The sequence below is a fragment of the Aquarana catesbeiana genome, linkage group LG04 (assembly GCF_042186555.1).
Source record: "Aquarana catesbeiana isolate 2022-GZ linkage group LG04, ASM4218655v1, whole genome shotgun sequence".
NCBI classification, from domain to species: Eukaryota; Metazoa; Chordata; class Amphibia; order Anura; family Ranidae; genus Aquarana; species Aquarana catesbeiana.
Genome location: NC_133327.1, coordinates 559,930,048 through 559,956,745, shown reverse-complemented (window position 1 = coordinate 559,956,745; position 26,698 = coordinate 559,930,048). Strand labels below are relative to the sequence as shown.

Below are 26,698 nucleotides of genomic sequence, written 5' to 3'. Positions count from 1 at the left end.
AAAGCGACGCAGTGCCAAATTGTAAAAAGTCCTCTGGTCAGGAAGGGGGTAAAACCTTCCGAGGCTGAAGTGGTTAAGTTGATTTAATTGGTGAAGGTTCCCTTTAACACCCCAGAAGCGCCCTCCCCCCCCCCCAGTCTCTGCCTAGCTTGCACAACACCCTAGCAGTGACCATCGCTGTACGCTAGAGGGAGACGACGAGACACGTACAGATCACGTGTCGGGCCGTAGGCGGAGCTGTCATGTGATGGTCACATGACGTTGTCTTGCGCTGGCTGTGTGTGTGTGTGCGCGTTGGGGTTGTGCTCTTGATTCGGCCGCAGCATGAGACCCCGTGGAGCCGTGTTGGTAGCTGTGCTCCTGATCATCATTACCAGCGGACAGTCCTTAGGAGGGACACCCAATGAGCTGTGCGGGTAAGAGGAGATCACTGCTGTCTATGTATCCTGCAGATCTGTCATCGGTGCTGGCCATGACAATGCACAAGCCTCATATCATTGTAGAGGAAGCTTTACATCTACTACATAATACATGTGACCCACCATGGCCTGTGTGTTGTTAGATGGCTGCCTACTGTCATGTGTACCACTCTGCTCAGAGGGACAACTCAGGAACCCTCCATGCCATGTTTGGTTGATGTGATCTTTATTTTAGGGTAGCATTTTGTTTTATATAGGACCGCCCTGCCAGCTATGCCATACACTTCACAATCTGATTTAGATTTACCAAAACTATTAGGCAAACCTAAACAGTCACTTTCCTTTGTGTTATATCAGAAAGGCCATCGCGCTGATATGTTGGTAGATCTACAGGCGATTGCACAATCGCATTCTATAGTGTATGGACAGTCTTAAAGCAGTTCCAGTAACCCCAATCCATTTTTTTTTTTTTGTTTTCTAAAAGCTCCCACATATTTGTTACCGCTTCCACTGCAACATCTTGATAATATCAGTAATGTGATCCTTTTTTGTTTTTATAAAATCATTACAAACTAACCAGATCTCGGTAAGCAGGCAGGGTGTTGTGGGCACCTGAAGCCCACGTGTCTTAATTACCTGCATTCAGTGCAGTTGGCTACCCAGCATGTACCTCCCGATCTCGCGCATGCGCAGTGATGTTAATTCCAGACAGGTTACCATAGCAATGGCGCCTAATTCCATTCACGTCACTTCCGGTCTGGAAAAAACACAGGATTTGGGTATAAGAGGATTCCCATGGACTCCTGGGTTCGATGACGCCGATATTCCAGGAGTCCATGGGAATCGCCTTGTGATGTAATTGCCTAGGCGGCCGAAGCCAGATGTGCTGTGCAAATACAGTAAAAAAGGTGTTTAGAAGAAATAAAAAAAAAATAAACAATTTTGCCAGTTAGGATAGCAGTGAGGATGGCCGTGGGAGTGACTGCACATGAAAAAAATGGGTGGAACTCCTATTTAAGCCTAGTACACACTGAGAGCTCAGGTCAGAGCCGCTGTACTAACAATCCAATGTTAGTACAGCCATCTCCCCTGCTGTTCTATTGTGTTCTGACAGGAGGACCCCCCCCCCCCCCTGTTTTCAGTCATACACCTTCGACAGAAGCCGACCCGGCTGATGCCGCCCGACGCTCGGCCCGTGTGTACGGGGCTTTAGAGAGTTTGAAGAATAGCAAGTCTTCCTTGATAATAACTTGGCAGTCAACTTCTGTTGAACGATCATCTCCATTTTTTTACTCTTATATACCATGTAAAATTTACAAGTGATGATTGCAATCTAATTCTATTTTCTCCTTGTTGATATATCCCAAATACAGATATTTATGCCCCATTCACACTTGTGATCAGGTTTGTAGCGCCCATTCTGGCGGCAAGAGCCAGAAGCATCCGGTGGTATGACTGACAGGTGATGGCGATTAGCTGGCCAGGTCGCCTTGAATCAGACATCCACTGATTATCTGTGGTTAGGGACAGATGATAGCCCCGGATGCAAACATGGTAAAATCACAGATTGTCCAATTTCATCTGAACAGCTATTCACCAACACCTGTTTATGGCCACCGGAAGCCTCTTTTTCTTGCTGCCAGAATTTGCAATACAATCCTGAACACAATTGTGACTGGGGCCTGTTTTTGGCATACATCAAGGAAATTGGAAATATGGCTAAGTGGTTAGCACTTCCACCTGGCAGCACTAGGGTCATTGGTTCGAATCCCAACCATGGCACTATCTACCTGGAGTTTGCATGTTCTCCCTGTGCCTGCGTGGGTTTCCTACGGGTGCTCCAGTTTCCTCCCACACTCCAAAGACATGCTGGTAGGGTAATTGGCTCCTGTCTAAATTGTCCCTAGTATGTAAACACAACCGTAAATAGTGCCTAGAGAATGGGTGTTCAACCTGTATCCCTCCAGCTGTTGTGGAACTACAAGTCCCATCATGCCTCTGCCTGTAGGAGTCATGCTTGTAACTCATCAGGCTTGCAATGCCTCATGGGACTTGTAGTTCTGCAACAGCTGGGGGTGGACCCAGGTTGAGCACCCATGGCCTAGAACCATGAAGCTGCTAGCACACAAGGTGATCATACAAAACCCTGTATCTAAATACTTATCTTTATTAGCCCTAGTATGTGTATGTATGAGTGTGAATTAGGGACTTGTGGGTTCCCTCTCCAAGACCGTACCAGGCCCTTCAATCGGGCATGTATTTTAAGGGGAACCCCATGCCGAAAAAAAGGTGTAGGTTTCCCCCCAAAATCCATACCAGACCCTTATCCGAGAACGCAGCCCAGCAGGTTAGGAAAGGGCGGTGGGGGCACAGCGGCCCTGCACCCCCCACCCCAAAGCACCTTGCCCCCATGTTAATGAGGACAAGGGCCTCTTCCTGACAACAGTTGCCAGGGTCTGTGGGCGGGGCGCTTATCAGAATCTGGAAGCCCCCTTTAAAGAGGGGGAACCCAGATCCCGACCCCCCCCCACCCCCCCACCCTATATGAATGATTATGGGGTACATGTCCTGTCATGCTTTTTTTTCTTTTACAAGGGATGTTTACATTCCTTGTAATAGGAATAAAAGTGACACATATTTTTTTTTTTTTTTTTTTAAAGAAGTGTAAAAATAAAAGTTAAAATAAATAAGAAAAAAAAAAGTTTTTTTTAAACGCGCCCGTCCCGCCGAGCTCGCGTGCAGAAGCGAACGCATATGTGAGTAGCACCTGCATATGAAAACGGTGTTCAAGCAATAATTCTAGCCCTAGACCTCCTCTGTAACTCAAAACATGCAACCTGTAGAATTTTTTTAAACATCGCCTATGGAGATTTTTAAGGGTAAAAGTTTGTTGCCATTCCACGAGCGGGCGCAATTTTGAAGCGTGACATGTTGGGCATCAATTTACTCAGCGTAACATTATCTTTCACAATATAAAAAAAAAAAATTGGGTTAACTTTACTGTTGTCTTAATTTTTAATTAAAAAAGTGCGTTTGTAAGATTGCTGCTCAAATACGGTGGGACATAAAGTATTGCAATGACCGCCATTTTATTCTCTAGGGTGTTAGAACCCCCAAACATTATATATATTTTTTCTAAGTCGTTTTCTAGCAAAGAATCTGTTTTTAACTTGTAAACACCAAATCTCAGAAAGAGGCTCGGTCCTTAAGTGGTTTAAAGGGGGCTTCCAGATTCTGATAGGCCCGCAGACCCCCCACAACCACCGGTAAGGGTTGTCGGGAAGAGGCCCTTGTCCCAATTAACATGGGTGCAAGGTGGCGCTCGGTCGTCCCCACACCCTTTCCTGACCAGCCATGCTCCGTGCTCGGATAAGGGTCTGGTATGGATTTTGAGGGGACCCCACTCCGTTTTTTTTTCGGCGTGTGGGTTCCCCTTAAAATCCATATCAGACCGAAGAGCCTGATATGGTCTTGAAGGGGGAGTCTATGCGTTTTGTTTTTTATTACCGTATATATTCGAGTATAGGCCGACCCGAATATAAGCCGAGGCACCTAATTTTACCACAAAAAACTGGGAAAATGTTTTGACTCGAGTATAAGCCGAGGGTGGGAAAATGCAGCAGCTACTGAGTAAACAATGCCCATCGGCAGCCTCACTGTGCCCATTTGCGGTCTAATGCCCTGTACACACGGTCGGACATTGATCAGACATTCCGACAACAAAATCCATGGATTTTTCCCAATGGATGTTGGCTCAAACTTGTCTTGCATACACATGGTCACACGAAGTTGTCGGAAAATCCGATCGTTCTGAACGCGGTGACGTAAAACACGTACGTCGGGACTATAAATGCGGCAGTGGCCAATAGCTTTCGTCTCTTTATTTATTCTGAGCATGCGTGGCACTTTGTCCGTCGGATTTGTGTACACACGATCGGAATTTCCAACAACGGATTTTGTTGTCGGAAAATTTTATAGCAAGCTCTCAAACTTTGTGTGTTGGAAATTCCTATGGAAAATGTGTGATGGAGCCCACACATGGTCGGAATTTCTGACAACAAGGTCCTATCACACATTTTCCATCGGAAAATCCGACCGTGTGTACGGGGCATAATTGTGCCCATTTGCAGCCATACCTTTCATTAATAAAACAGCGCGTGTCTCCCGCTGTGTAATGCATATTGTTCCACCGTCCATTGTAACAAAGCCCCGCCTCCTCCTCGTCTCTGATAAGCGGAACACAGATACAGTTTCTCAGCATTGTCTCAATGATTCTCTATCACAGACGGACGAGTAGGAGGCCGGCCTTTGTTACAATGGACGGTGGAACAGAATGCATTACACAGTGGGAGACGCACGCTGTTTTAGTCATGAATTGACTCACTCGAGTATAAGCCGAGGAGTATTTTTCAGCCTAAAAAATGGGCTGAAAAACTCTGCTTATACTCGAATAAATATGGTACATTTTTTTTTAATTGGCATGGAGTTCCCCCTAAAGATTCATACCAGACACAAAGTGCCTGGTATTGTCGGAGATCAAAGCCGTATCCCTGTTCATTGAGGTCGGATGGATGTCGGACTTCATGTCGCAGTGCAAAGTCGGATCCACAGTTGTACGACTGTCATGTCATACCAGTGTGAACCCGGCCTGACAAGCAAACGGCATTTCCCAAACACCTGTCACTGTGGCCCCCGGATGCCTCTGATTCCTGTCATTAGAATTCACACTATAGTACTAATCGCAAATGTGAATAGGGCCTAAGGGCTCATGTACACCACAATCCCCACATTTGTGCAGCTCCACCTAGGCATTTACATGAATTTGTAATGCATTTGCAGTATGCTTTTAAAACGTTTGTGGTGTGTTTTTTTTTTTTTTTTTTTAGATATTTTTTTAATTTGGCTTGCATTTGCAGTATGAACATACAGTATTTTTTTTTTTTTTTTTTTTTTTTAGTGCACGTAAAAGAACCAACATGGTGTAAACTAGGCTTATTAAAATGCATTCCTTTTTTTTTTTTTCTTTTTTCATATGCATTTGTATTGTCTTTAAAAACACGTTTTGACTTAAAGGATACATATAGCCCAATCTTTCTTTAGTTTTGAACAGAGTAGGAAGGAGTTAGAGTATATAAACCTAACATTTCCTATTCCTGATATGTGCCTGCTGTACTGTGTATTTCTATCCTGTTCTTTGTACTGCTTCCTTTTATGTGAAATCCCTGGTGTTCCTGACAGTCCCTCTGGTTTCCTTTTAAAAACTGACCACACTAAGCAGTAGAACACACCATGGTCATTTCTCTATATGTAGAACTCGGCCTGCTCTTCTCCAATGGTCAGGCTTGTCATGAACCCCCCTGCATAGCCATTCACTGGGAAGATCAAGATCAGTGTGCTGCTGCTTTAAATAAATAAAAAATATATATATATATATATATATATATATATATATATATATATATATATATGTATGTATATATGTGTGTGTGTTAGGAGAGAACAAAATCAGCAGGGGACCAAATACTCCCCCCCCCGCCCCCCCCCCCCCCACTGTAAAAAAAAAAAAAAAAAATTATATATATATAAAATTTTTTTTTTTTTTTTTACAGTGGGGGGGGGGGGGGGGGAATATTTGGTCCCCTGCTGATTTTGTTCTCTCCTAACACACATATATATATATATATATATATTTATTTTATTTTATTTTATTTTTTTTTTACTGCTGATTTTGTTAATTTGCCTACTGACAACGAAATGATCAGACTTTAATTTTAATGGTAGGTTTATTTTAACAGTGAGGGATAAAAAGACAATCCAGAAAAATGCATTTTAAAAATGATACATTGATTTGCATTTTAATGAGTGAAATAATATTTGACCCCTTCACAAGACATGATTTAGTACTTGGTGGCAAAACCCTCGTTGGCAATTGGAGGTCAGACGTTTCTTGTAGTTGGCCATCAGGGCATCTCTGGAGGGATTTTGTCCCACTCCTCTTTGCAGGTCCTCTCCAAGTCATTAACCACTTGCCCACTGGGCATTTAAACCCCCCTCCTAACCAGACCAATTTTCAGCTTTCGGTGCTCTCACGTTTTGAATGACAATTACTCAGTCATGCAACACTGTACCCATATGAAATCTTTGTCCTTTTTTTTACACACATAGAGCTTTGTTTTGGTGGTATTTGATCACCTTTCAATGCCCAAACACCCCCAAAGCATAATGTTTCCACCTCCATGTTTGAAGGGGATGGTGTCCTTGGGGTCCTGGGCAGCATTCCTCCTCCTTCAAACACAGCAAGTTGAGCTGATGCCAAAGAGCTCGATTTTGGTCTCTTCTGATCCCAACACTTTCACCCAGTTCTCCTCTGAATCATTCAGATATTCATTAGCAAACTTCAGATGGGCCTGTACACGTGCCTCTATATGTGCTTTCTTGAGCAGGGGGACCTTGTGGGCACTGCAGGATTTCAGTCCTTTATGGCGTAGTGTGTTACCAGTTGTTTTCTTGGTGACTGCGGTCCAAGCTGCCTAGAGATCATTGACGACAAGATTCTCCCGTGTAGTTCTGGGCTGATTCCTCACCGTTTTCATGATCATTGAAACTCCACGAGGTGAGATCTTGCATGGAGCCTGACAGTTCTTTTTGTGTTTTTTCCATTTGCGAATAATCACACCGACTGTTGTCTCCCTCTCACCAAGCTGCTTGGCGATGGTCTTGTAGCCAATTCCAGCCTTGTGTAGGTCTACAATCTTGTCCCTGACATCCTTGGACAGCTCTTTGGTCTTGGCCATGATGGAGAGTTTGGAATCTGATTGCTTCTGTGGACAGGTGTCCTTTATGCAGGTAATGAGTTGAGATTAGGAGCACTCCCTTTAAGAGAGTGCTCCTAATCTCAGCTCTTTCCCTGTATAGAATACACCTGGGAGCCAGAAATCTTGCTGATTGATAAGGGATCAAATAGATATTTCACTCATTAAAATGCAAATAAATATATAACTTTTTTTGAATTGCGTTTTTCTGGATATTTTTGTTATTCTGTCTCACTGCTAAAATAAACCTACCATTAAAATTTATAGACTGATCATTTCTTTGTCAGTGGGCAAATGTACAAAATCAGCAGGGGATCAAATACTTTTTTCCCTCGATACACAAATGTTTTGCCTTTCATTTCTATGTTAAACGGAATGGGTTGTTTTTACAAAGTGATAGTTTACAATCACTTTCTAGGGGGAGGTTCTGCCAATCCAGCCCATCCAGCCTGTGTCTATTGTTTGTAGGTAGTAAAAATTACAGGGAGGTGAATACTCCATAAATCGCCATGTTACATTCCGGCCCCATTGTGTTTATCTTGTTAGTGGGCATGGAGTAGGAGGGAGGGAGGGGACTGCCATTTACTATTGTGTGTATATACGACCACGTGTTTAAAGCGTTTGTAAAGGTGTTTTTTTTTTTTTTTTAAAATAACAAACATGTTATACTTACCTTCACTGTGCAGCTCGTTCTGCACAGAGTGGCCCCGAACCTCGTCTTCTGGGGTCCCTCGGCGGCTGTTTCAGCTCCTCCCCGCAAGCATTCACCACCTTAATGCGAGCTCCCTCGCACGGTGGTGAGTGCTTGCGGGCGCGCTCCCGTGATACAGCCGGCGGCTATAGCCGCTCGCTGTATCACTCGGCCCCGCCCCCCGGCGCGCCGCGTCTTCAGATGTGATTGACAGCAGCGCGAGCCAATGGCTGCGCTGCTTTCAATCCATCCACTGCAGCCAATCAGCGGCCAGGGTGAGCGGAGGAACAGATGTCGGGAACGCGAAGCTGACTTTCGAGGCGTCAGGTAAGTAAAACGGGGGGGCTGGGGGCGGCGGTTCTGTCAGAAGTTTTTTCACCTTAATGCATAGAATGCATTAAGGTGAAAAAATTTTTACCTTTACAACCCCTTTAACTCTATAGTCAAGGAAATTAACAGCTTAGACGGGAACTGAAACTGTAGCATGCTCAGTAGATGTAGCAGCAGCTGGTCTACACCATCTCGGGTTACAGTGGAGACATAGACAAGGAGGGAGGGACAGTGAACAGCAGAATCAACCAAGTTTTTTTTTTTTTTTTTGCAGAATACAGAAAATAAATCCCATAGTGACTAAAGGAGTATGAACAGCATGTACTGCCAGTTTTTATTGATTTGGGTTTTAATGACACTTTTAAACCCCAAAAACGGTTGTTATGTGCAGTATTTGTCCTACTGTGGAGATTTCACATTATGTCCCAGAAACTTAACAGGACGTGAGAGAAAATCACCGCCGGGTATTTACATGCGTTCAGGGATAGATGTGTGCCCCTGGATTTAAACGGTCTGCGCCCGGGGGTGCCCATCTATTTCTGTACAGAAATGCTTATACCAGCATACAGCCTGTCATTGTTTTGCTTTGAACTGGTGTCTGTATTCAAACACCTGTACCCCCAGGTTCAGAGATATCCATTTCTATTCACGGTGTATGGCTCTCTATGACCATGTGAGCGAGCATTCCACGCAGGTTTAAAGTTCCTCACCTTTCACCCCTTGAATGCTGAACTGAGGCAATCGAAAGGTCTTAGTGCTGATTAAATCTTGCCGCGGTTGTGGAGGTTTCCTGTGTCTCGTGTTAAATGTCAAGTTTTTGCTCACTGTGTTATTCTAGTAATCTTGGTAGTTATTACTCACCGTTATTGCCCACCATATTTATTTTAGTAATATTGGTATAATACAATAAGTTACAAAGCCATCCACAACTCTGCCCCCAGCTACATCACTAGCTTAGTCTCAAAATACCAACCTAATCGCCCTCTCCGTTCCTCCCAAGACCTCCTGCTCTCTAGCTCCCTCATCACCTCCTCCGATATCCGCCTCCAGGACTTCTCCCGAGCCTCGCCCATCCTCTGGAATTCCCTACCCCAATATGTCAGACTGTCTCCAAATTTATCCACCTTTAGGCGATCCCTGAAAACTTTCCTCTTCAGAGAAGCCTATCCTGCCTCCATCTAACAACTGCACTATTTTCTCCATTAGCTCATCCCCCACAGCTATTACCCTTTTGTATAACTTGACCCTCCCTCCTAGATTGTAAGCTCTAACAAGCAGGGCCCTCTGATTCCTCCTGTATTTAATTGTATTGTACTTGTATTGTCTGCCCTAATGTTGTAAAGCGCTGCGTAAACTGTCGGCGCTATATAAATCCTGTATAATAATAATAATGATAATATTGGTAGTTTTTTGAGAAACAGAGATCGTAGTAATTGAAACTGCTTTTGCCTTCTGTATATTTGGGAGATCTGGAGCCTGCAGACCACCTTATGCTTAGGAAGCAGTTGGGGATCTGCCATGTGTAGTACCATCTGTCATTCGTTCTAGAAGGTATACTACAGAATGGGTAAAGATTGACTTGTAGTGTAAAGTTTATTTTTATAATATCAATAATAGAGAAATATATATACACGCTCTCACCGGCCACCTTGTTAGTCCCGGGTTCAACCCACTTTTGCCTTCAGAACTGCCTTAATTTGTGACATAGATTCAGCAAGGTGTTGGAAACATTCCTCAGAGATTTTGGTCCATATTGACATGATAGCATCACGCAGTTGCTGTAGATTTGTCGGCTGCACATCCATGATGCGAATCTCCTGTTCCACCACAATCCAAAGGTGCTCTATTGGATTGAGATCTGGTGACTGTGGAGGCCATTGGAGTACAGTGACCTCATTGTCATGTTCAAGAAACCAGTGGTGAGATGTTTTAATCTTTGTGACATGGTGCATTACCCTGCTGGAAGTAGCCATCAGACAATGGGTACACTGTAGTCATAAAGGGACGGACATGGTCAGCAACAATACTCAGGCCGTGGCATTTAAACGATGCTCAATTGGTACGAAGGGGCCCAAAGTGTGCCAAATTTGTAGCCTCAGTTTCCTGTCTTCTGCTGCTGTAGCCCATCTGCTTCAAGGTTGGATGTGTTGTGCATTCAGAGATTGTTTTTGCATACCTTGGTTGTAATGAGTGGTTATTTGAGTTACTTTTGCCTTTCATTTCCTCTGCAACCAGTCTGCCCATTCTCCTCTGACATCAACAAGGCATTTCCATCCACATAACTGCCGCTCACTGGATATTTTCTCTTTCTTGATCCATTCTCTGTAAACCCTACAGATGGTTGTGCATCAAAATCCCAATAGATCAGCAGTTTTTGAAATACTCAGACCAGCCCATCTGACACCAACAACCATGCCTCGTTCAGAGTCGCTTACATCCCTTTTCTGATGCCCGGTTTGAACTTCAGCAAGTCGTCTTCACCACATTTGGGTGTCTAAATGCCATTGAGTTGCTGCCATGTGATCGGCTGATAAGCAATTTGTGTTACCAAGCAATTGAACAGGTGTACCTAGTACAGTGATGTGTATTTACAGTAGCTCACAAAAGTGAGTACACCCCTCACATTTTTGTAAATATTTTATTATATCTTTTATTATATCTTTTCATGTGACAACACTGAAGAAATGACACTTTGAGCAACCTGGCAGAATGTGCAACCCACATCAAAATGTCAATTGTTGATAATAAACAGTGCTTTAAGAAACTACCAGTGTGGGTTGCGTGTGTTCTGACAAAATTAACAACCTAGCAGAATGTGCAACCCGCATCACTTCCTGTGACGTGGAATCGGCTGTATCGCCAAGCTGTGCTCACTGCGCATGCGCAACCTGTCATACATGCCTTTTAATGGCTGACGTCGGTGCACACAGGAATTTGCCTGACAAAATGCTCGACCGACTACAGCGCATGGAATCAACTAACACTTTTTATGAATTTTATGTTGCAAAGAATACGAAGCAAACAAACTACACAGGTTGCTCATTTGTTAGAACACCACCTTGTACATATACTGTATTTAAGTAGATCAGCTGACTTGATTGTTTAAATTTAGTTGGTAAATTCAAAACGGGGTTTGGTATAGCAAGATATCCGCTGCCCTGACATTTTGTTTAATACTTAGACCCCTTTCACACTGGAGGTGGTTTTCAGACGCTTTAGCGCTAAAAATATTGCCTGTAAAGTGCCTGAAAAAAGCCTCATCTGCAAATCCAGTGTGAAAGCCTGAGTGCTTTCACACAGGGTCGCTGCGCTGGCAGGGTGTCACAAAAAGTCCTGCAAGCAGCTTTTTTGCAGTGCTATAGGAGCGGTGAATACACCGCTTCTATAACGCCCCCTGCCCATTCAAGATGGGCAGCACTGCTGGCAAACCGCCATTGCACGCTGCAGCGGCGTTTTGCGGGCGTTCTTAACCCTTAGCCGCTAGCGGGGGTTAAAACTGCCTCGCTAGCAGCCGAGTAGCGCCGCTATAACGATGGTAAAGTGACGCTAAAGATAGCGCCGCTTTACTGCCGACGTCCTGGCGCTTTCAGTGTGAAAGGGCTCTAAGCTTCACTTTTTTTCAGTTATTGTTTCATCCCAGTGCTGCTGGCTTTGCAGCTTTTTCCTTAATACGTGCACTCCAGCAATGGCTGCATGGCATTTCTCAGGGTTGGATTCCTGGTGTTGAAAACGGGGCACTATTTCTGTGTAATGTGGCTTGACTTGTAGCCTCCTCCTTTTGTGGCATGGTGACAACACAGAGGCAGAGTGTTGTCACCCTGGAGCAGGAAGTGGCTGAACAAGAACTAATGAAAGCTGTCGATTTTACAAAACATAACTTTTTTTTTAATTTACATTTGCATTTTCAATGTTGGTTTTATTTTATTTTTTTTTTTTAACATATACTTAAAAAACTAAAAAAACAATGGTTTTGTGTAGATCGTTTTTAGCTTAAGTGTAAGTAAACCCCATCTCCTTTGCTTCTGTTTGCTTGTTAACAAAACCCTTTCAGGCTGGGTTCACACAATTGTGGTATGCAGCTCCCAGCAGGGGTCCAGTGCGTCCTGGTTCACCATTTCAAGTCCGATTTTTCAGCCCGAATTTTGGGCTGCATTCGGGCCTGAAACTGACCAAAAGACGCACAGAGCTCCTGTGCAAAATTCGCACCAGAGCTGCAGCTGAGATATGAGATATGTGAACCGGCACCATGTGGATTGGATGTGGGAAAACTAGGGATGCACCGAATGGGTTTTTTGGTGCTGAAACCGATACTGAAAATAAATCTTCCTTGATCCATGAAAACCGATACCGAAACACTGATACCGAAAGTGACTGTTTTTAAAAATTATTTTTATACAGGAGATGGTCAGAGACTGCAGACATGGTACAGGAGATGGTCAGAGACTGCAGACATGATACAAGAGATCAATGCAGCCCAGCCAGTGTCCCCGGTAGGGCAGCCTGTGTCCCCATTGCAGCCGGTGAAGGGAGAGGAGAGCCGCCGCCGCCTGTTTGATTACAGCGCCGGGAACATCACAGCTTTCATTTCAATAGCTGTGTGTTCACCGCTGCGCGCTGTCACATACAGCCCCTCCCCCTTGTCCGGGCACTTTGATAGACAGATCACCCGTCCAATGGGCCATTTTCGGGCGATATGTTTCGGCGGCCGAAATTTTGGTGCATCCCTAGGGAACACCCACATCCAATTCGCATAGGTGTGAACCCAGCCTCAATGGTATATTTATCGGTTCAATAATTTCAGAAGAATACTCATCGATCCAGCAAGAAACCCAGGGAGTTTGACGTTCCCGTGCTCTGATGTTCTACAATATATAACATTTGGTTTCTTGGTTTTAATTTGTTTCATGTGGGGCTGGGCCTGGAACTGGGTAGCCAGTATATATTGGTAACTAGTAATACCATTGCCACTGATTTTAATCTTTTTTTTTTTTTTTTTTTTTTTTGAGAATTATATAATGTGATATATGTTGCAATTTTGCCTTGCTCTTAAAATACTGAAGTGAAATTGGAAGTTTTTAATAGCTTTGAGCAGTGAATAATGATCTCTCTCCCCTTTTGAGTAGTTGCAAATCTTGTGACCAGAGTGGTTGGAGCTTTTTGAAGAATGTAGTAGAAAGATTAGAATGATGATACATGGAGTTTGTCAATTATATGTCATCTTATCTTAAACCAGACTACACTTGGATGCTTTATCTGATTTCCACATCCTGCGTATAACCTGCTAATTCCCATCTCTGGCTTTTCATAACGTAGTGTTTTTTTTCTTTCAGTTTCTCTCTCTGTACAAACGTACTACACTTTTTTTTTTTTTTTTTTTTTTTCCCTGCATGTTTTCGTAACCTAAAATAATGAGATGGTAGAGGGGCGGGTATGACATTCAAATTTGATTTTGTGTTTTCATTAACTTGTACTTCACACAACAAATTAAGTGAAAGGTAAAGCCTTCAATCGGCAGCTTTTGCTGTAAGAGCAAAATTAGGGACTGTCTGCTACTACTTGTAGTTACAAAGTTCATGGACCTTAACAGGGTATGACATCTGTTGCCATGGTTATGTTATCGAAATTTGGTTGTACGCAAAGCACACAGCCAAATCTCCTGTTTCTAATCATAATAGCAATTTCGTCTAATGATATAATACCAGTGCATCTCACCTTTTGATCGTATCCATCCTCTGGTGTGTGTGTGTGTGTGTGTGTGTCTCATGCTCACAAAAAATCACATCCTGCTCCTTCAGGTTCCAAAAGCTCACTGCCCGCCAGCCCCCCTTAGCTGTCTGCCTGAGCCACTTTATTAGCATATCAATAGGAGGTCCCAAAAGCTCGAGGGTTCCGCCTCCAACAGCCAAACACCTCTTACAAAGCTTGTGACCTCACAGGATGTAAGTGACCATATAAGGATTTAACAACACAGGAAAATGCAACAACCAATGAACAATGACTACAGGAGTCTTATGGGTGTGTCTGAGCAGAGACAGGGTGCATGTATGTTTTTAGAAGCCACATGGCTTTCAAACATTAACCCTGTCTCCAACCAGAACCCAAAAGACTCCCTTATTTCCGTTGATAGAAATCCTTATTATACATTGTTCCAGAGAACAATGTATACCTGGATTATTCTACTGTCTTTGTGGACGAGAGATTATCGGCAGGTGTACACTCATTGGACCACAAATGTGTTGATCAGGCACACAGGGGCAACATGAGAGTACACTCGTTAAACCGACAATGTCTTTGCAGAGCGAACACATCCCCACCAGACGATCGTTCTGTGCATCGCACAGGGGCCCTTAGCTGGCGGACATGTCCCCACTCCACAAACATTTCTCTACATCCCCAAAGAGCTTTTCACTACCAAACGGATCTCAACCAGGGTTGGCCTGCCCCAGTCAGCTATTAGAGCGGGCTGTGGTTGATCAGACACTGGGAGACTCTTATGACAACACATTAATATAAAATTTTCCACAACAGTTATTAGTCAAGGCCAGGGTATGCTGTATCTGTACGCCTATCCAAAAGTCCTTTTTTTTTTTTTTTGTTTGCAGCTGCCATTGATAAAGGGGTGGAAGATGTTGGGTGTCAACAAATGCTTGACCAATTTGCCGGTGACACCTGGCTTTTTCAGAGGCCACCTGTCTTCATGAACTAAACACCTTTTTAGAGGAATATAGGAAAAGATGGTGCCAATGTGGCCCCATATGCCATCGGATGTAGCTCATTCCCATCCTCCATGTATTTTTCTCTTTCTAATAGGCTCAAGTGCTGCGTGGCCCTTAGTGTCACTATGCAAGTGAACCACATCCTATGACGGGGCCTATGCCCTGAATGAAAGCTGGCATCAGAGGGGGACATGTACCAAAGGGAGCAATAGTCTATTATAGACACAGATAGATATAATGCCTTATCATGGGGTGCAACAGTAAATATGGAATATATATGAAACGGATATACTGAGAGGCATTGGAAAGGAAGCTGGAGGAACAATAAGTGGAACACTTATTGCCTACTTTACTAACCATGCCTGCTGCCTGGACCAACGTTTTACTGGCTGTGCCTTCTGCCTGCTGCCTAGACTGACCTATTGCCTGGTATACTGACCACATCTTCAGCCTGCCACCTGGACTGACCTCTTGTTGGTTTTTAGTGACTACGTCTTCTGCCTGCCGCCTGGACTGTGCATGTGCGTCCCGATGAAGCCCAGAGGGCCCAGTCGAATCGGGGCAAGCTAGGGTGGCTGGGAACGCCCCCTGCCAGGGTAAACACAAGTCCAACCGAGGGGAACAATAGGAAGGGATAGTGTGCTGCTGAATCCACCACTAGGGGGAGCAGACCGTCTATACAAATAATAACACAACAATACAAGGCATTTAATGCTTATGAATTAACAATGTACGACATAGATGAATAAAAATGAGAAAAACAAAAAAATATATAAGGTTATTAATAATTTTGGGGTTCTGGGATGATTGAAACCAGAACATCACCAGAAATGTATCACAATACGGGGTATGAGTCATCCAGGTAGGTCTGAACCATAAACGTCTCGGGACATTATGTCTAGGTAGAATATGTCCACATCATAGGGAACAAGCAGACAAATATATAGGAGGGGAAAAAGGGAAAGAGAGAGGGGGAGGAAAAGGAGGTAAGGAAGAAAGAGAAGAAGAGGGGAAAAAGACAGAAGGGGGGGGGGGGGGGGGCATTGGGCAGAACAAAATAAAGCTCACAAAAAAGGTTTATAGGAGATCATCTCATTTAGATCGGGGGGATGGGTGGCGTTGAGCCGTTCGATCCATAGTGTATCTCTCTGTAGGATCATTCGGTCCCAATCACCACCCCTGGGGCTTGGTTGAACCGCTTTGAGAACCAGAAATTAAACCATAGAGACATCATAGCGGTGATACAGTTCTATGTGTCTGCCTATGGTGGTAAGCTTGCCATTGTCGGAATAGTAGAGGTGGTCTCCTATCCTTTGTCTAAGTTGTCGAATAGTTTTACCGACGTAGAAGGCATTGCAACCTACATACCATCAAATAGATAACCCCCCCTGATTCCACAATCTGCAAAGGTACGTGAGGATAGGGTTTCACCATTGGGTAAGATGAATTGTTTTCCCTCTAAAACCCAGGGGCACCGGGGACAGTTACCACATCTATAAGTACCAGGAGGTCCTAGTCTATGGGAGTTTTGGACACATAGTGGCTGGAAGTCAAACAGTGATGTAAAGAACGAGCCCTGCGGAACACAAGTTCTGGAGCAGGTCGTACATGCCTACCCAGGATATGATGCTCAGCGAGTAGGTACCAGTGATTAGATAAGATCGCTTTCAATGTTTTATGGTGGGCTGAGTATGTGGTTATAAATCTGACAGATTCTTTGGCAGAAGGTGGATTGGGACGTTTGTACACCTAAGGAATTTCTCGGACGCGAAAGAGCTTTGTTAAAGGCCTTTCTGAGGTTGGTACGAGAGTACCCTCTTGATAGTAACCTTTCACGCAGAATATTGGCCTGGGTTCTAAAATCACTCAAGTGTGCAGTTCCTTCTAAGGCGCAAATATTGCGCAAAAGGTATACTGCGCACCAGTGGTTTGGGGTGGGCTCTGGTTGCATATAGTAACGTGTTCCCGGCAGTGGACTTATGAAGTAGATTGGTGCCCAACGTGCCATCTGGTTGTTTGATAATGGACAGATCCAAAAATGGGATCTGGCCATTATCAAAGTGAAAAGTGATTTTAAAGTTGAAATCATTATCATTGATGTTCTGAATGAATTCCAAGAGTCTCTCCCTTGTCCCACTCCACACCAGGAACAGGTCGTCTATAAACCTGTACCATAGAAGTATGTCTTCCAGAAAATCTGAGAATTTTTCATTTGAATAAATAATACAAACCTTCAGATACGTTTTCCCTCTGCATGTAATTTGCTTTGACATTTTGCTGCTAAACGTGAAATATGTATGTATTTTAGCCATGTCATGTTTCTGAGGTAGAACACAGCAAGCAAGTGATAAATAGTGCGCTTAAAATTAACTTCCTGTTATAGATATAGAATGATGTGTATTAAGGCAATTAGCAATACTATGAGATGAATTGAACCGACAAATAATACGCTAAAATTAAAAACGTCCTAATATGAATATAAGATCATGTGCGTAGAGCAGATAGCAATATCATAAAATATCAATCTACATGAAATAAGAGCCACCTAAAGATGAGGGCAAAAAAAAAAAAATGATATAGATATATAAAAATTCCTAGATAAGTGCATACATAAGGTCCAAAGAAAGTTGTAAACAAGCATAGGGGGGGGGGGGGGGGTGGGGGGGGAACTACCACAGTTCATGGTTGCTTATTCATTCATTAGGCAGCGCCGTAGGTTTCTCCACTGCACTGCTGATAAACCAGGCTAGTTTTAATATTCATCCAGTCATATGTTTCAGTCATGTGTTTTCCTTTTGGTTACATGACTGAAATTATTATATATAATATATATAATTTCAGTCATGTAACCAAAAGGAAAACACATGACTGAAACATATGACTGGATGATATTAAAACTAGCCTGGTTTATCAGCAGTGCAGTGGAGAAACCTACGGCGCTGCCTAATGAATGAATAAGCAACCATGAACTGTGGTCGTTCCCCCCCACCCCCCCCCCCCCCCCCCCCCCCCCCCTATGCTTGTTTACAACTTTCTTTGGACCTTATGTATGCACTTATCTAGGAATTTTATATATCTATATCTTTTTTTTTTTTTGCCCTCATCTTTAGGTGGCTCTTATTTCATGTAGATTGATATTTTATGATATTGCTATCTGCTCTACGCACATGATCTTATATTCATATTAGGACGTTAGCGTATTATTTGTCGGTTCAATTCATCTCATGGTATTTTATGGTATTGCTAATTGCCTTTAATACACATCATTCTATATCTATAACAGGAAGTTAATTTTTAGCGCACTATTTTTCATTTTATTTATTTTACTTTAGTGGTGTCAGAACACTTTCACATAGTTGCAGCTTGATTATTGCCTCCTCACCACCTGATTTAAACCCATGATTGCCCTGCAATGCATGCAATTGCGACACGGTGTACGTCAATTAGAGGTTTAAATCAGGTGTGAGGAAACGACACTGTGCCTGTGATCTTTGACTTCTCTCATGTTCTCCAACATAGGTTGGACTTGATGGACTTGTGTCTTTTTTCAACCTCAACTACTATGTAACTATGTTGTGCAGGTAGATCTCCACCTCCTTAAGGTTGCCTACCCCTGTTTTAGACAATGTTTCCTATTACACCATGAAGCATGGTCACATACAACATCCCCCAGACCCCCCCCCCCCCCCCCCCCCTGCTGTCATAAGGGAAGGGGATGGGGGCAGAGGGGGGGCAAGTGCTGGAACATGTTACATTTTACACCCTAAACACAAGTGTAACATGTTCCTGAATTTAAACTTTTTGAACTATTTTTTGGCAGTCATTCCATTTCCACATTAAATTATGCGATTGCTAGTTGGATGAGTTTCAGTAAATGGTTAAATAATTTAGCAGCAGGCAATTAAAGTCACCCATGTAGCTTAGACCTTTGGCTTCAAAGGAAATATTACTCTCTAATGCTTTGATGCAATTGAAAGCAGACTATTTGTCGACTATACACTACCACCAGCATCTCTAGCATTGTATATAAAAGATGAAATTAGACTTTCTGAGGCATGAGTATAGGTAATTCAAGGCTGTTGAATGTATTGTAAGGTTTCATTTAGGCAGGCTTTGACACCTGTTGGTCGATGTAGATCCAGTGGTTGCATGGACAAAATTTGACGTAGTTCTGATCTCAGTGTGCGGTTGAAAACCTGTGCCCTCTCTTGCATGCATGGCAGATTTTGAAATGCACCTCTGTCCATAGAGTTGCTGCATCTACCTCTAAAGGCTGCTTGTGCACAGGCGGATGCAGGCACAATAATCAATGCGGTTTGGGCACAGCGTGGGTGCCGATGCCTGTCTGAGTAAAGCTTAAAGAGGTTGTAAACTCTGGGGGGGGGGACCCTTTAAGACAAAGGCATAATGAGCTTGTGTGCATAGCATACTAGCTCATTATGAAATGCTTACCTTAGAACGAAGCTGTTGCAGCGTGCCTGCACACCGCTGTGACGGCTGACATTTTCCCCTGGAGTTTCTTCCAGGTTCGCAGGCTCCGGCGCTATGATTGGCTGAAGCAGCGTCAACGTCACTGCCGCGCATGCGCGCAGGAGCTGCCTTTAACGGCGCGGAGCTCGGAAGGAACGGCATTTGTAGCCGTTCCTTCAGAGTTCATGTGCCAGTAATGTCACTGGCTGCATGTAATGTACATATCTTAACAGTACAACGTTTAGGAGATTTTTTCACCACCTATAGGTAAGCCGTATTATAGGCTTACCTATAGGTAAATGTCAGCAGAGGAAGTTTACTTCATCTTTAAAGGGGAATCCCTTTTATGAGCCGAGTTTGCTGATAAATTCAATACCGAGCAGCCATGAGATTGCTTTAACCCCCTTGATCTCCAATGATGTCTATAAACGTACCTTGGCAAACAAGAGGTTAATAGAGAACACGGAGAACGCACACTTCATTTATACAGACAATAAATAACAGGCTGTCCTGCCATTATTTTCACTTCCCTGACAAGGAACAATTCTCAAAGTTCAGTGAAAGCTGAATGGTTTCCAAAACTTTTTATCTCACATTGCCATGGATATCATATTTTACACAGAACAAAAGTCAAGAATACATTTATTGTTCAGATAAAATTTGAACTTACAATGATATTCGTATTTTATAATTGTTTAGCTCAAGACTTTCGTCCTTCTCATCTTTAGAGTAGCAGGTGATATTTTAAAAGTAGAAAATAAGGAATATAGAAACGCATGACTTGGATTTTTGCTGTTTGCGGCTTAGAGAGTTTGGCTATGGGGACCAGTCAAGCAGATTGAGGAGAAACTAAAGCAATACAGCCTCTTCTGCAACTTTCTAGAAGTAACACACATTTAGCCCTTTTTTTGGTGCCCAAAGTTTTGGTTTACGCACCTCAATACCGGGCACTCGCCCCCCCCCCCCCCCCCCCCTGCCCAGGACAATTTTCAGCTTTCAGTGCTGCCACATTTTGAATGACAATTGCGCTGTCGTGCAACACTGTACCCAAATGAAATTGTTATCATTTTCGCGAGTTGGTATTTAATCACTACTGGGGTTTTTATTTTTTGCTAAACAAACTAAAAAAGTTTTTCTCCGTTTCTGTTATACAGTTTTGCAAATAATTAAATTTTTCTTCTTTGCTGATGAGGCGGGCACTGATGAGGAGGGCACTGATGATCGGGCATAGTAAGTACATTCTTTACACTCAAATCAGGGCACTGATCATCAGCATCCTGATTATCCGCCCCGCCCTCATCAGTGCCCTGATTTTGAGTGTAAAGAATGTACTTACTATGCCCTGTCAGCTTTGCTGGTTACTGGCTCTCATTCCCTCACACAGACAGCGTATGAGGAAAGGTCTGCTAATAAACGGCAAGTCTGTATACATGTGATTGGACACAGCTGATCACATGGTAAAGGGCCGTTGTGATTGGCTCTTTACCACGGACTGGGATCAGCTGTGCCCAAAGGACATAGTGGGCACAGAGCACGTCCAATGTGCGCCCTAGGTGGCACGTGAGTCCCAGTTCTAGAAAGACGCCTTCCCAGAACTGGAGAGCCATGCTGTAGCCATCTTATGGCTATAGCACAGGCGGGAAGGGGCTAAAGCCGTATTAACCACTTCGCACCCAGGCCAATTCTGACATTTCTCTCCTACATGTAAAATTCATAATTTTTTTGCTAGAAAATTACATAGAACCCCCAAACATTATATATGTTTTTTTTAGCAAAGACCCTAGAGAATACAATGGCGGTTGTTGCAACTTTTTATCTCGCACGGTATTTGCGCAGCAATTTTTCGAACACGTTTTTTTTTTTTTTGGAAAAAAAACAATTTCATGCTTTAAAAAAACAAAACATTAAAGTTAGCCAATTTTTTTGCATAATGTAAAAGATGAAGTTACGCCAAGTAAGTAGATACCTAACATGTCATGCTTCAAAATTGCACATGCTCATGGAATGGCGCCAAACTTCGGTACTTAAAAATCCCCATAGGCGACGCGTCAATAAGACCCTACATCTCACCTCTAGGCAGGGAAGCCTGAAATAAAAAATAAACTGTCTCGGCTTCCCAGCCAAGGCGGCGCCATTCGTTTGAATGCAGAGGCTGGGCATGACGTCATAACATCGCGCCCGGCCTCCGAACGATCATAGAGACTCCGGTGATCACGTGGTCCGTCGGAAATCTCTGTGGTCACCATCCGGGGCCCCGCGGATCCTGTCTCTGACTCACCGATGGATGCAGTGAGTTGGTAGAAGCACCGGTGGGTGGGGGGGCGTCCCCTCTCGTTGCCCGTAAGAACGATCAGGTGGCGGAACAGCCGCTATGATCGTTCTTATGCTGTAGGGAATCGCCGGCTGAAAAAGCAGATATCTGATGCCTGCAGCTGCAGGCATCATTCAGATATACCGCTCAAGTCAGGGAGGTCCCTGGATGTACCTATGGTGGGAAGTGGTTAAAAATGTAAAGTGGACCTGAACACACAAAAGATTTGCTGCGTTGTAGGGGGGATGCTTAGAAATGTTGCTGTAAATATGTTTAAACAGTATTTTGTCTTGAATTTCTCCTGGAAAAAAGTTGTGCCCTTCCTGATATGTGGGGGTATCTTTGCTTACAGCGTCATAGCTGTATATCTGCAGTGTGAGATCTAAGGTACTGCTGCCTCCGACTTGTAGTCTTAGGTGATTCGAAGTGAAATTTAGCCAGGTCACTACAGTGCTGGAGCTCTGAAATGAGGACGAAGTCCTGCTCCTCTACCATGATGGCTGCCTTTTATACATGGAAACCTTTAGAACAAGTACTAATGAGTTAAGGTTAGCTACAAGGAAACCAGGCCTACTGGTGACTAGTCCTTTGTCCCTACCTCCAAAAACAGAAAAGGGGTGGTATCTGTCGCACTAGCAGAAAACAGTCCAAAAAGTTAGTATATATTCTATAAGTATATGGATGGGCAGCCTGTGAAAACCTAGTATGCCCAGGTGCTTGACTGCCCTGTTGAAGAGCTAGAAGGCACTCGGTATGTGGATAAATGAGAAGAGAAGCAGCGCTTCTGGTGGCTCCTTGCTTTTTTTGGTAGGTCCGACACCCCTGGGGACGAGGAAGTGATTATCTACACTGGAGGTGGGAGTGGCACGTATTTAGAGCATGCGTGCTCCATCAGGAGCATAATGAAGGAGCATGAATTCTCTTGACTGCGTGCCACACCCACCGGTCTCCTACCAGGAAGTGCTGGGAGCTACAGCACAGCCGAGGGCTTTATTCTGACTCCCCCACAGCGGAAACAGTCCAGACAGTACTTTCTATGCTACACTTGGAAGGCTCTGCTTCTCTTCTCCTTTGTCCCTACCTGCTTTTTTTTTTTTTTTTTTTTTTTTTTTTTTTTTGGGGGGCACAGCTTCCAGTGTTCAGTTCTTCTTCTTTAACATGGTAAAGTTTGGCGGATTGAGTGGCACCTGATGGAATGCACCTGCTGTTGGATTTAACATGTATGTAACTTTCTGACATATTGAAACCTAATATTAACTGTCAGTAGGAAAAGGTGGCCTTTATTATTACTATTCTGATCCTTTCACTGAGTGAGAGTCTGGATGGAGGAGGAGAGAGTCAATGCTGAAGGAATGTAAATAGTTCTTTTTGTGTGTGGCCCATTGGGTCTAGTGTATACTTTGTTATGTTAAAAAGCAATAAATAAAACTGTTCAAAAAAAAAAAAACATGCAAAAGTCTATCTAATAGCCATTTTTATTTGTTTTAGCAAGGAAGGGCAAAAGCTCTATTGTTTTTTTTTTGGCTGTGATTTTAACACACTGGGGACTTTCGACATCTCACCAACTTGCCGTTTGCACAGTTAAGTAGGAAGAGGATCCGTTAATTTATTACATTTCATGTTGCTGCTTTTCACCAGCTAGTTTTTTGGTGTGCTGAACTTGGTAAATGGCTGCCATTGTGGGTTCCTGCCAGTTACAAAGTAATACTAGTGCAATACCTTGTATTTCTTTCTTCATGGCTGCACGCCTGTAAACTTACATCACAGCAGTAAATGTAAAAGAAGAGCTTTTGTCTAAAAGCTGGGTATATTATAACCAATTAAAGGGGATCACTGGTGCATATCCTGTCCATGCCGCCTTCTGATAAGCTAGGGTTACATTGATGGCCAGGAACAGAAATAGCTTCTTTATGAGGGCATTGCACCACCTCTGATATGAAAGCTGACTCACGGTCTCATGGTGCTGTGGAATGGGTGACAACATACAAAGCAATTGTACGTTGCTTACGGAAAGTTCTGTGTCATTCACAACTTGTTTCAAACTAAAAGATCAGGGTGCCCGAGTGTGCTTCCACTATAAAATTCATGGCATCAGCAGGAGCTATGCTGGATCTGTGCCTATCTCTATTTATTATTTATTGTTTATTTAATACAGGTTCCCTATATAGCACTGTCAATTTATGTAGTACACATACAGTGGGTAAAATAATTACTGTATTTATCGGCGTATAACAAGTACCCTAATTTTAAGAGGAAGTTTTAGGAAAAAACATATTTTTTTAATAAACAACTTTAAATTAAAATAAGGGTCAGGGCCCATCAATGCAGCCTGTTTAGTGCCCATCTGCAGCCTCCTCATCTCCCATCAATGCAGCCTGATCAATGCCCATCCATCTGCAGCACATCTCATCAATGCAGCCTGATCAATACCCCTTTTTAGCCTCAAACGCTCATCTGCAGCCTCACTATCGATGCAGCCTGGACAGTGCAGGAAATCATAGAGCCGTCATCTCCTGTTTACTCGGCTCTCACACACACAGTCCCACCTCTGCCATCGGCATTGGACCAGCTCCTGCGATAGACAGAACACTGGTCCAATGCCAGTGGCCGAGGCGGGATTGTGTGTGTGTGTGTCGTGGGAACTGAGTGAGAGCAGAGTAAACAGGAGATGACTGCTCGTGAATTTCGGCGGCGTTCGCTCCCCTCCGAGGTATGCTGTCAGCGTATAACACGCACGTGTGATTTGCCCCCTATTTTCAGGGGAAAAAAAGTGAGTGTTATATGCCGATGATAAATACGGTATTTGATCCCCTGCAGATTTTGTAAGTTTGCCCACTTGCAAAGAAATGAAGGGTCTTTAATTTTTGTCATGTGTATTTTAATTTATAGAGTCATATAAACCAAAAATCCAGAAAAAACACGATACAAATGTTCTGAATTGAGTTGCAGTTCAGTGAGTAAAATAAGTATTTGATCCCCAAGCAAAACATTACTTCGTAGTTGGTGGAAAAACTCTTGTTCGCAAGCACAGAGGCAAGACGTTTCTTGTAGTTGGTCGAGTCAAGTTAATGCCAAATAGCTCAATTTTGATTCAGCGAAGGATTGGGAGAAATTGCTGTGGTCAGATAAGACCAAAAATTGAGCTCTTTGGCATTTACTTGACTTGCTGTGTTTGGAGGAAGAAAATGCTGACTATGACTCTAAGAACACCATCCCTACAGCACAGAGGTGGAAACATGCTTTGGGGCTATTCCTCTGCTAAAGGTACAGGCCAACTTTGCTGCATTGAGGGGTCAATGAACGGGGCCATGTATTGTAAAATCTTGGATGTGAACCTTCTTCCCTCAGCCAGAACACTGAATATGGGTCGTAGATGGGTCTTCCAGCATGACAAAGATCCAAAACATACCGCCAAGGCAACAAAGGAGTGGCTTGAGAAGCAGCACATTAATGTGTCATGGAGTGGCCTAGCCAGTCTCCAGACCTTAATCCTGTTGAACATTTATGGAGGGAGCTGAAACTTCGAGTTGCAAAGAAACCTTAAGAGTGGACCAAAATCCCTATTGAGATGTGTGCAAATCTGGTAACCAACTACAAGAAACGTCTTACCACTGTGCTTGCCGGCAAGGGTTTCTCCACCAAATACTAAGTCATCTTTTGCTTGGGGATCAAATATTTATTTACTCGCTGAACTGCAACTCAATTTATAACATTACATTTGTATCGTGTTTTTCTGGATTTTTGGTTGATATTCTGTCTCTATCATTTAAAATACACATATGATACAAAAATCGTCTATATTTTTTAAGTGGGCAAACTTACAAAATCTGCAGGGGATCAAAGCAACCCTGCTGGGCGCCCAGCAGGGTTGCTTGCCTAAGAGCTCTGAGCTGAGAGCATCTCTCTCATACAGCCGAGAGCCGATCTGCTCCTTCTTCTCTCACCCCTCCCCTCTTGTGTGCACCGCCGGGAGTGTGAAGCTAAGCAGCTGAACTTGGTTCAGGAGGAAAAGGGTGGGAGGCGATAAAGCAGATCATCTCTCTCCTCTCCGTGGGAGGGGGAACTGTCAATGCAGGCTCTGGGCTGTATGAGAGATGCTGTCATCTCGGAGTCCTGCTGAGGAGGGGCTGATGGGCGGGGCACTAGTGAGGGCTGATGGGCGGGGCACTAGTGAGGGCTGATAGGCGGTATTAATGATCAGTGCTAGAGCTGGGTGATTTTTTCCAAAAAAATCTGCGATATTTATTATTTTTTTTAAAAACTCGATTCACGATTTCGAATCGAGGTGTGTGTTTTTTTTTTTTTTGATGGACACTGCGCCGGTCCTGAGGAGCTTGCGGGTAGGAGTTTTTAGGCGAGGCCATGGCTTCGGCCTAGTCCGCAGCATCTGGCCTCGCGGACTAGGCCGAAGCCACGGCCTTGCCTAAAAACTCCTGCCCGCAGCTCCTCAGGACCGACGAGGTGTCAGCGCTGGTCCTGGTGAAAAAAAAAATCGATTTGCTGAAAATTTGAATCGACTTGACCTCTCAACTCGATTCAAGATTCAAATCGATTTTTTTTTTTTCCCCAGCCCTAATCAGTGCTTTAATTATCAGCGTACTGTAAACAATGTACTGAGAGTCTTGCCGGTTAACGGCTCTCCTTTATTCACACAGACACAGCGTGGGAAGAAAAGGACTGCTGATAACCAGCAAGTCTGTTTACATGTGATCATCTGATCACATGGTAAAGGGCTGCTGTGATTGGCGTTTACCATGTTTTGTGATTCAATTTAGGTGTAGGTAAAGGCAAGGTGTAAGCTCCCTTTTTATTTTGTTTTGGATAGAGTGGTGAGATTGACACCCCCCCCCACTATATGTCCTGATGGCCATTGATATCTAAACCAAAAGTGAGGTAAAATGCAAAACAGAGTTGTCACCAGAGGAAGAAAAATGGGGGGGGGGGGGGGG

The 26,698-nt window shown here is 43.7% G+C and overlaps 1 protein-coding gene across 1 annotated transcript in view; it reads left to right on the top strand.

Annotated features, from left to right (window-relative positions):
- Window positions 1-226: 226 nt before the first annotated feature.
- Window positions 227-26,698, top strand: part of IGF2R (insulin like growth factor 2 receptor) — a 261,523-nt gene continuing 235,051 nt past the window's right edge. Inside the window, exon 1 of the mRNA XM_073627997.1 lies at window positions 227-416. Within this exon, the coding sequence (XP_073484098.1) occupies window positions 325-416 (92 nt within the window). The 5' untranslated portion in view covers window positions 227-324. The remainder of the gene's footprint in view (window positions 417-26,698) is intronic.